Below are 10,113 nucleotides of genomic sequence, written 5' to 3' on the forward strand. Positions count from 1 at the left end.
ACCTTTCATCAGAACTGGTAAAGGTTAGGGATGGGTTAAAGGAAGTATCGAAGCAATTAAGGCGGGGCATGGTGGGTAGGCAGGGAAAGAACAAATGGGATGATCTGTGTTAGGCAGAGGTGATTAAATGACAAAAGGGGCGATGGTGTAAGACAAAAGGAGGTTGTAATGGGACATGGAAACATAAGATGGATCGAGGGAAGCTGTAAATGGGAACGTCAGAACCAGCACCAACACGCGCTGTCCGAAAAAATGGGGACAGTCATTATGTGAAATTGTTGAAGTCGATGACGAGTCCGGAAGGCTGTGAAGTGCCTAATCAAAAGATGAAGTGCTGTTCTTTGAGTTTCCATTGAGCTTCTTTGGAACAATGTAGGAGGCCAAGAACACAGAGGTCAAAGTGGGAGTGGCACGGACAATTAAAATGGCAAGTTAGCGGAAATTCAGGGTCATGCTTAGCATCTGAACAGAGGTGTTCAGCAAAATGATTACCCAATCTGTGTTTGTCTCCCCAGTGTAGAAGAGACCACATCATCAGCAGTGAATACAATGTACTAATTTGAAAGTACAAGTAAATCACTGTTTCACCTGGAAGGAGTGTTAGGGGCCCTGGATGGTGGGAATGGAGGAAGTGAAAGGGCAGGTGTTGCACTTCCTGTGCTTGCATGGGAAGGAGCCGTCGGAAGAGGAGGGGATGTTGGAAGTGATTGAGGAGTGGACCAGGGTGTCAGAGTCATAGAGTCATTTACAGCACAGAAAGAGGCCGTTCAGCCCATCGAGTCTGTGCCAGTTCTCCGTGGATCAATGCAGTCAGTCTCACTCCCTCGCTCGATTCCTGTAGTCCTGCAAGTTTATTTCCTTCAAGTGCCCATCCAATTCTCTTCTGAAATTATTGATTGTTGCCCCTTCCAAAACCCTCATGGGCAACGAGTTCCAGGTCATTACCACTCACTGCGTAAAAAGGTTCTTCCTCACATTTCCCCTGCATCTCTTGCCCAAAATCTTAAATCTGTGTCCCCCAGTCCTTGTATCATTAGTTAATGGGAACAGTTTTTTCTTGTCTAACTTATCTAAGCCTATCATAATCTTGTACACCTCTGTCAAATCTCCCCTCAATCTCCTTTACTCCAGGGAGAACAACTCATCTTTTCCAACCTCACCTTGTAACTAAAATCCCCCATCACTGGAACCATTCTGGTAAATCTCCTCTACACCCTCACAAGGACCCTCACATCCTTCCTAAAGTGTGGTGAACAGAACTGGATGCAGTACTCTAGTTGAGGCCTATCCAGAACTTTATAAATGTTCAGCATAACACCCCTGCTTTTGGTACTCAGTGCCTCTATTTATGAAGCCCAAGATCACATATGCTTTGCTAACCATTCTCTCAATATGTCCTGCCATCTTCAAAGATCGATTCACATGCAATCCCAGGTCACTCTGTTCCTGCACACTCTTTAGAACTGTGCCATTAAGTCTATATTGCTTCATTCTATCCCTTCTGGCAAAATGCATCACCTCACGTTTGTTTGTATTAAATTCCATTTGCCACTTGTCTGCCAGTTCTGCTAGTCTATCTAATGTCCTGTTGCAGGCAGTTTAGATCATCCTCACTGTTTGTCACTCCTCCAAGTTTTTTGTCATTGGCAAATTTTGAAATTCTGCTCTATATTCCAAGATCCAAGACATTTCTATAAAGCAAAAAAAAAGCAATGGTACTAGCACTGAGCATTGGGGAACACCACGATCTACCATCCTCCAGTCTGAAAAACAACCATTTACTACCACTTGCTGTTTTCTGTCCTTAAGCCACATTTTATCCAGTTAGACACTGACCCTCATATTCCATGAGCTTCAATTTTGTTAACCAGCCTTTTATGTTGTACTTTATCAAACGCTTTCTTAAAATCCATTTCAGCAACATCCACCACATTCCCTTCATCAACCTTCTCTGTGACTTCATCAAAAAGTTCAGTTAGATTAGTCAAGCATGATCTGCCTTTTACAAATCCATGCTAGCTATCCATAATTAGCTGAAACCTCTCCAGGAGCCTGTTGATTTTTTCCCCCTGATTGTTTCTAAAACCTTACCCACCACTAATGTTCAACTAACATCAGAAATGCAGAAGGTGACATCGCCAGAACAGGTGCGATGGAGACGGAGAAACTTGGAGAGTGAAATAGAGTCCTTCCAGGAATCAGGGTCTGCGGAAGTGTAATTAAGGTAGCTGTGGGAGTCAGTGGGCTTAGTATATCTTGGTTGACAGTATTTTCCCAGAAATGGAGATAGAGAAATTAAGGAAGGGAAGGGAAGAGTTGGAGATAGTGAAGGCAAGGGAGGAGTGGAAATTGTAGGCAAAGTTGATCAAATTCTCCAGTTTTGGGGTGAGAGTCCAAAGCAGCACCAGTTCTGTAATCAATATACCCATGTTAGCAAAACAGATTATCTGATCATATCTCATTGCTGTGTGCAAAATGGCTGCTGTGTTTCCCTACATTACAGTTCAAACTTACTTCATTGACTGTGAAGCCCTTTGGGATGTTCTGCAGTTTTGAAAGGTGATGTATAAATTCAAGTCCTTTTTTTCAAAAATAGTAAAACAAAATCAAACTACTGTGGGTGCTGGAAATCTGAATAAAAGAGATCTGATGAAGAGTCATCGACCTGAAGTGTTTACTCTGTTTCTCTCTCCACAGATGCTGTCTGAGGTGCTGAGCGTTTCCAGTGTGGGTGGTTTGATAATATCAGTCAACATCATTTACATCGTGGGACCAGTGGACGGTAAGTGTAATTCATTGCGGATCAAACGGTGTTGTGACGTGGTGAGCAGGAAATGGATCTAGGGATAACTTTGATAAATCCCTGAGACTCTCAGCATATTGCTGCAGTTATGCAGAAAAGAGGCTCACACGAGCTTGGCTGTATCAGCAGAGAGCTAGATTTATAAAAAGATACTGGGGGTGAAACTGGTCTTGGGTGATTGTGTAAATCAGTTGAGAGTGAATCAGCAGCCTGGGTTACTCTCTGTCCCATTCTCTTTCCTATTGGAGTCAGTGGGATAGAAAGTCTGGACAGGTATTTGTTATCTCCTGAATTCTGCTACAGCCTTCACCAAATTCACCCCCCATTGTATCGTTGTTGGTTGGTGAAACTCCATGTGGAGATCTGTGTGAAATTCTGGATCATCCAGTCGTGGCAGAGGACATTCTGGTCCAGGAGAGTTTACAGTGATACAGATCCAGGAAGTTGAGTATGGGGGGAAAGATTAAGCAGCCTGGTGTTCTTTCCTTTGGCAGAGAGGAACGGGAATAATGTTCACTTTGGCTGATGGAAAATAGTCACCCATTCAGCTGTGGCTCAGTGGTAACACTCTTTCCTTGGAGTTAGATAGCTGTGGGTTCAGGTCCCACACCAGAGACTTGAAGACAAAATCTAGGCTGGCACTCCAGTGCATGACTGAGGGAGTGCTGCACCAATGGAGGTGCTGTCTTTTGGATGAGACATTAAACTGACTCCCTGATGTCCTGGCCAATATTTATCCCTCAACCAACATCACTAAAAACATATTATCTGGCCATTTTCATGTTGTTGTTCATGGGATCCTGCTGTGCACAAATTGGCTGACACTTTCCCTACATGACAACACTGACAACACTTCACAAGTATTTCATTGGCTGTAAAGCACTCAGGGACATCCTAGATCATAAAAGGTGCTGTAGAAATGCAAGTTCTTTCTTTCACAACCACTTGTAATGCATGACTATCAATGTTGGTTAATAGAACAAGGGTGTTTTGATATCTAACCCAGTTGGATGATAAAGAATGATATGGAATAAGCTCAGCACTTCCTTGGGTGATAAACTAAAAACTATTCATTTGAAAAGTAAAGCTAATAACACATCAGAAATGTAAAGCAAATTTGTTCAGAATCTAAACCCGGACCAGTCACTGACTTCACAAATAAGGAAAACTTTATTCAATCACTGATGTCACAAAATACGGAAATTCAGCAAACCTTGTCTTTCTTTCAAAAGATTATAACTGATAGGCATATTCCCACAAATAGGACCTCACAAACACTTCGACGTTCTGGGATAAACTGTCTATTTGTTTAGAGTCTTTGTATCAAACTGCAGCAATTTGCTTTCAAACTAAGAACTACATGTGCTCAGAAGTAAAAGACCTGGGAATGTTTGATGTGGACAGTGTAGAGGGAGGTTTACTCTGTATCTAACCCCCGTACTGTACCTGTCCTGGGAGTGTTTGATGGGGACAGTGTAGAGGGAGCTTTACTCTGTATCTAACCCCCATTTTCTTTTTCTTTTTTTTTTCTGTTTAATGGGGACAGTGTAGAGGGAGCTTTACTCTGTATCTAACCCCGTTCTGTACCTGTCCTGGGAGTGTTTGATGGGACAGTGTAGAGGGAGCTTTACCCTGTATCTAACCCCGTTCTGTACCTGTCCTGGGAGTGTTTGATGGGACAGTGTAGAGGGAGCTTTACCCTGTATCTAACCCCGTTCTGTACCTGTTCTGGGAGTGTTTGATGGGACAGTGTAGAGGGAGCTTTACCCTGTATCTAACCCCGTGCTGTACCTGTTCTGGGAGTGTTTGATGGGACAGTGCAGAGGGAACTGTCCAAACTGATGTCAGTAGAAAACAAAAGTCAGACAGAGTATAAACAAGCTGGTGATTTGCCATTGCCCAGTTTATATTCACCCCTTCATACAGCACAGAAGAGGGCCATTCGGCCCATCATGCCTATGCTGGCTCTTTTTGGAGCTTTCCAATTAATCCCACATCCCTGCTCTTTCCCCATAGCCCTGTATAAAAAAATCCTTCAAGTGTTTATCAAATCTACTTTTGAAAGTTACGATGGAATCTGCTTCCACCATCCATTTAGGCAATGCATTCCAGATCAGAACAACTCACTTTGTCAAACAAAAATCCTTCTGTCACCTTAAATGTTGTCCTGGATGACTGTCTTACTATATTTTCCCATCACTGCCATCAGGCTGACTGGACTGTAATGTGTGAAGTAATCTGGCTTTGAAATATTCTCCTTTTTACTCTTCACCTGCTTTCTCAATGTATTCAGAAGTTTCAAAATTCTTCTCCTGAAGGAAACAAACTAAAACCTCCTAATTCCTTACAACTAATTCAGAGATGTTTTAAATATCTGTTCAATGCTGATCGAGGCTCTGCATTTTACCAGAATGGGCTTCATACAGAACAACACTGACATCCTGCTCCACACCTCCCTGCTCACACTCAACTGATCCTTTCAACATGTTTCTAGAACTGTTCAAGCTTTACCCCGATCGACAGGTGGTAGAACTGTTCTATTGAACTTGTAGGACAGAGAGTAGAGAGCGAGAGATAGAGAGACAGAGGAGGAGGCAGAGAGAGAGAAAGAGACAGACAGAGAGACAGAGGCAGAGGAGGAGACAAAGAGAGCGAGACAGAACAGGAGACAGACAGAGAGAGAAAGAGATAGACAGAGAAAGAGGAAGCGAGCAAGAAGAGAGGAGACAGAAAAAACCAGAAGAAAGGAAAGAAGGTAAGGCATGAAAGATGGAATGAAGGGAGGCTATACAAAGGAAGAAGGAAAGAAATGAAGGGGAACCCAATCCTCAGAAAGCAAATTCGGACAATAACCACCTCGAAACCACCTCTTCTTAGGCACAAGAAATGTTTGACTGCAGTTTTCAAAGCTTTTCTGCCTCCCTTCATTCCCTCTATCATACCTTCCCTTCTTTCTGCCATAGAAGAATGTGCATTGGAACCTCACAGACTGAAGTGTTTTAATCTAGTTAAATTAACCTCTTAGTGTTTATGCTCAGTGATGTTCTCCACTGAACAGAACTGATGAAAGGTCAGCGACTGAAATGTTTACTCTGTTTCTCTCTGCACGGATGTTACTGAACCTACTGAATATTTCCAGTATTTTGTGTTTTTATTACAGATTCCCAGCATCTGAAGTATTTTGCTTTTGTATCAGAGATGATTTAAACTCTCTGTGTGAGTACGCACAGCACAGATAGTTAAACAGCTATTGTCAAAGCACAAGGGGAGGCAGTGGCATAGGCATAGTGGTAATTTCATTGAACTAGTAATCCAGAGGCCCATGTGAATGCTCTGGGGATACGCGTTCGAATCCCACCATGGTAGATAATGTAATTAGAATTCAATTAATAAATCTGGAATTAAAAAGCTAGTCTAATGGTGACCATGAAAACCATTATCGATTATTGTAAAACCCATCAGGTTCACCAATGTCCTTTTGTGGAAGGAAATCTGCTGTCCTTACCTGGTCTGGCCTACATGTGACTCCAGACTCACAGCAATGTGGTTGACTCTTAACTAGCCTCTGAAATGGCCGAGCAAACCACTCAGTTCAAGGGTAATTAGGGCTGGGCAATAAATGCTGACCTAGCCAGCGATACCCACATCCCACAAATGAATAAAAAAGAAACAATCAAATACAATCTTATTCCACATGCAGCCTGTTTCCTGTCTGTACAGACAGCTCACTGGTTTATGCTGCAAGCTTGTTAGGATGAGGCATTTTTAATAAACACAATCCCTATTCTCACTCTGTGCAAACTATTTTGTCTCCATCAGCACTGAAGTATCAAGTGAAACATATAACTTACTTTTCTATCCAAAAGCTGTTCCAACAATAGCTTTAACCAACTTTAAAAAAAACTGCACCAAATATAAAACAACAAACAACTGGATGATGTGTTTTTACTAAATCTTGACCTGCTTGTAAACGTCCAAAAGTCCAAAATGACCAAACCTGCCCCAACAGAGCAAGTGTCCTGAAAACTAGAATCTGGATCCAGCAGAACATATTAAACATATCCTGGAATCTTTATTCGATTCTGATAATCGATTCTGTGGGGTTAAATCTTAACCCTTGACAGTACATCCAGTTATCAGATTCCAGCTCCAATTACTGGGAATATTCCTGACTCTAAAGAAATCCACCTGTCTCAGATAGAATCATATAATTGTTCTAAATCTCTCACTGGTTTCAGGTGAATCATACATCACACTTGAATTAGTGAACTCACGAATAACACAAATTAAAGAAAATAAATGTTAGCTAAGGAAGGGATTGAGAAGTTTGTCTTACCTGAAGTCACGGTCAGAAAGGTTCCGCTGCCCCAGTAGTCAAGATAGTCACTGTGCTTTGTTTCCTCATTCACCCAATGCAGTAACTGAACTTGCCCACAATGTGGAAAAATCACAGGGTAACATCAATATAAAAGTTGTTTTAATCTGGAGCAGCAGCTTCCTGTAATTTAATCTGAAATTCCATCTGAAACCTGTTCCAAGTGTATCAATAAGTGAGGTATTTTTGCAGTTTTTCAGTCTGCTGATACCAGCTCCTGCTGTCCCTGAGAAACAGAATCTCCTCCTTTTTGCCTTTTATTTTCCCAGAAATCAACATTTTCCTCCAACAATCTGAGGCAGTGTTTAGATATTTAACTCTGGGAGGCAGGAATGCTGAATCCATGGACACAGGCTCTGATATACATAGTCATTTGTAACGGGGGAGTTTGTGTCAAGCTCTGTACTGCTGTGGTCCATATCACACTGCTTCACCCCAGGTCATAAACCACGGGCATAAGATCCAGCCCGAAACAAAATGTACCAAACATCTGGCCAGTAGTTTTATTAACTCCTCAGTCTGTATCCCTGTGTCCCCCACACATCAGGTGTCAAACTCGGAGTTTTCAGGACTTCATTTATAATCCACAAGGAGTTCTCATTGTTATTGGTCCCAGAGCTGTTACTCGCTGCATTTCCCTCTTTCAATTAATATCTTCAAAGCAAGTTGTTCACACACCTGGATTATTGAATCAGGATCTGATTTATATCCACTGGACATGAGGTAAAAGCCGGTGATATCATCTGAAGAGTCCAGTTTAAATAGCTTTCATGTGGCAGGTTTTTGAATGGAGGGAGCCCCCATCTCTCACACTGTGCCACCCAGTATAGACACTGTGATAGACACCTGTACATTAACCTCCTCCCCTTTCACTGTCACTGAGCCCCGTCACTTCACATTGAAACCACACTGACACTGCTACAAGTGAGCAATCCTGCTCTCTGATTCACACTCCAGGTGGTTTGGAAAGCTGTGTTTCAGTGGTTCTGTTACTGAGCAGTGATTCAATAATCCAGGAAACCCTGAGTTCAATCCCTCTTTGGGTGTTTGGGAATTGCACTTTAAAAATCTGGGAAAATAAAGCTGGGATGAGTAAAAGTGACCACGAAGTTATTAGGTTGTCAGAAAAACCCAACTGGTTCACTAATGTCCATGATAGAAGGACATCCGGTATGGCCTCTCGGTGACTCCAGTCTCACACCCAATGTGGTTGACTCCTGAAGGGGTCTAATGAGGCCCTCAGTTATCGCTGTCTTCTCAGGGTAACTAGGAATGGGGAACAAATCCAGTCTTGTCAGTGACATCTTCATCCCAGAGCTGTTACTCGGCACTGTTTCCCCTTTTTCAACTAATATCTTCAAAGAAAGTTGTTCACACACCCGGATTATTGAATCAGGATCTGATTTATATCCACTGGACATGAGGTAAAAGCCGGTGATATCATCTGAAGAGTCCAGTTCAAATAGCTTTCATGTGGCAGGTTTTTGAATGGAGGGAGCCCCCATCTCTCACACTGTGCCACCCAGTATAGACACTGTGATACACACCCGGACATTAACCTCCTCCCCTTTCACTGTCACTGAGCCCAGTCACTTCACATTGAAACCACACTGACACTGCTACAAGTGAGCAATCCTGCTCTCAGATTCACACTCCAGATGGTTTGGGAGGCAGTGTTTCAGTTAATATTGATATTTTTTAGATGTGTCCCGAGGTCCAGTTTCGGGTTGGACCCCAGGTTTCCCATCGCATCTCCATCCCAGGAATTCCCAGATGATAAACAAGTCTCCCAATTCCAGAGGCCGCAGATCCCAACACAACAAGGATGGGAATGAAGCTGTGCTGGAACTGAGGGTGAGAGATTGTTTCCTCCCCTTTCACTCATTGCCCTGAGTGCAGACTGAGTTTTTGTACCAGTCCAGCCCCGGTTCCTCTCACTGTGCTCGCACAGTAATACATGGCGGTGTCCTCAACTCTCAGATTATTCAGTTGTAGATAGGCGGTGTTGCCGCTCTTGGAAACTTCGAATCGGCCTTGAACTCCAGATGCGTAATACTTGCTACCAGAAGAAGCTATAACCGCGACCCACTGCAGCCCTTTCCCGGGGACCTGTTTCACCCAGTGCATGCTGTTGCTGCTGAGGCTGAACCCACTCACTCCACAGGACAATTTGTGAGACTCCCCGGGCTTTTTCACAGCTGACTCGGGCTGGGTCAACACGATATTGGACCGGACACCTGTTAATAAAAGAGAAAAAGAAGAGTTCACTTTAATAAACCCGTTGTATAAACAGAGGGTTAAAGAGTCTGCGAATAAGCAGCCGCACTGTGAGGGAATAAAGCTGCGGGACCACTCACCGGTTAGACAGGCCAGAAGGACACAGAGATAAGGAGCAATCCCCATCGCCCTGTGTATTCACCCAGACTCAGACAGACCAGAAATCGGCTGCTTCAGGGCGGCTTTGTTTGGATCTGGAGTCAGTGCTGTTTAAATAGGGAAGCGGAGTGAGTGAGTGAGTGAGGGTCCCACAGTTTAAACAGCAGCTCCACCCACTGAAACCAGAGGCACAGCTTCCTGTCCCCGCCTCCAGCAGAGATTTCAATTCTCTTCAAATTATTGTCACCGTTGGTTCTTTTGCCTTTCACCTGAAATCGGTGTCATTTGGATCTCGACTCACCAATGGTAACAGTTTCTCCCTCACTGCTGTGTCCAGATCCCGCATGATTTTGAACACTTCGATCAGTAAACCAGATGCCTGGATTAATAACCCAGAGAATGTGAGTTCAAATCGCACCACAGCACTTTGAAAAACTGAATTCAGTTCAAAACTAAATCTGGAAATAAAAAACTCAATCAGTAAAAGTGACCGCAAAGCCGTAAAATTATCATTAAAATTCCAACTGGTTCACTAACTCCCTTTGGGGAACCTGCCGCC

At 43.2% G+C, this 10,113-nt stretch overlaps 1 protein-coding gene across 1 annotated transcript in view; it reads right to left on the minus strand.

Annotated features, from left to right (window-relative positions):
• The window catches only part of LOC137348909 (immunoglobulin mu heavy chain-like), a 35,370-nt gene extending 25,706 nt beyond the window's left edge, over positions 1-9,664 (minus strand). Inside the window, exons 1-3 of the mRNA XM_068014139.1 lie at positions 9,536-9,664; positions 9,126-9,415; positions 7,140-7,194 (exon numbers count right to left, since the gene is read on the minus strand). Coding sequence (XP_067870240.1) covers positions 7,140-7,194; positions 9,126-9,415; positions 9,536-9,581 — 391 coding nt within the window. The 5' untranslated portion in view covers positions 9,582-9,664. The remainder of the gene's footprint in view (positions 1-7,139; positions 7,195-9,125; positions 9,416-9,535) is intronic.
• Between the last annotated feature and the right edge of the window lie 449 nt (positions 9,665-10,113).

This window comes from Heterodontus francisci, chromosome 34, assembly GCF_036365525.1.
Source record: "Heterodontus francisci isolate sHetFra1 chromosome 34, sHetFra1.hap1, whole genome shotgun sequence".
NCBI classification, from domain to species: domain Eukaryota; kingdom Metazoa; phylum Chordata; class Chondrichthyes; order Heterodontiformes; family Heterodontidae; genus Heterodontus; species Heterodontus francisci.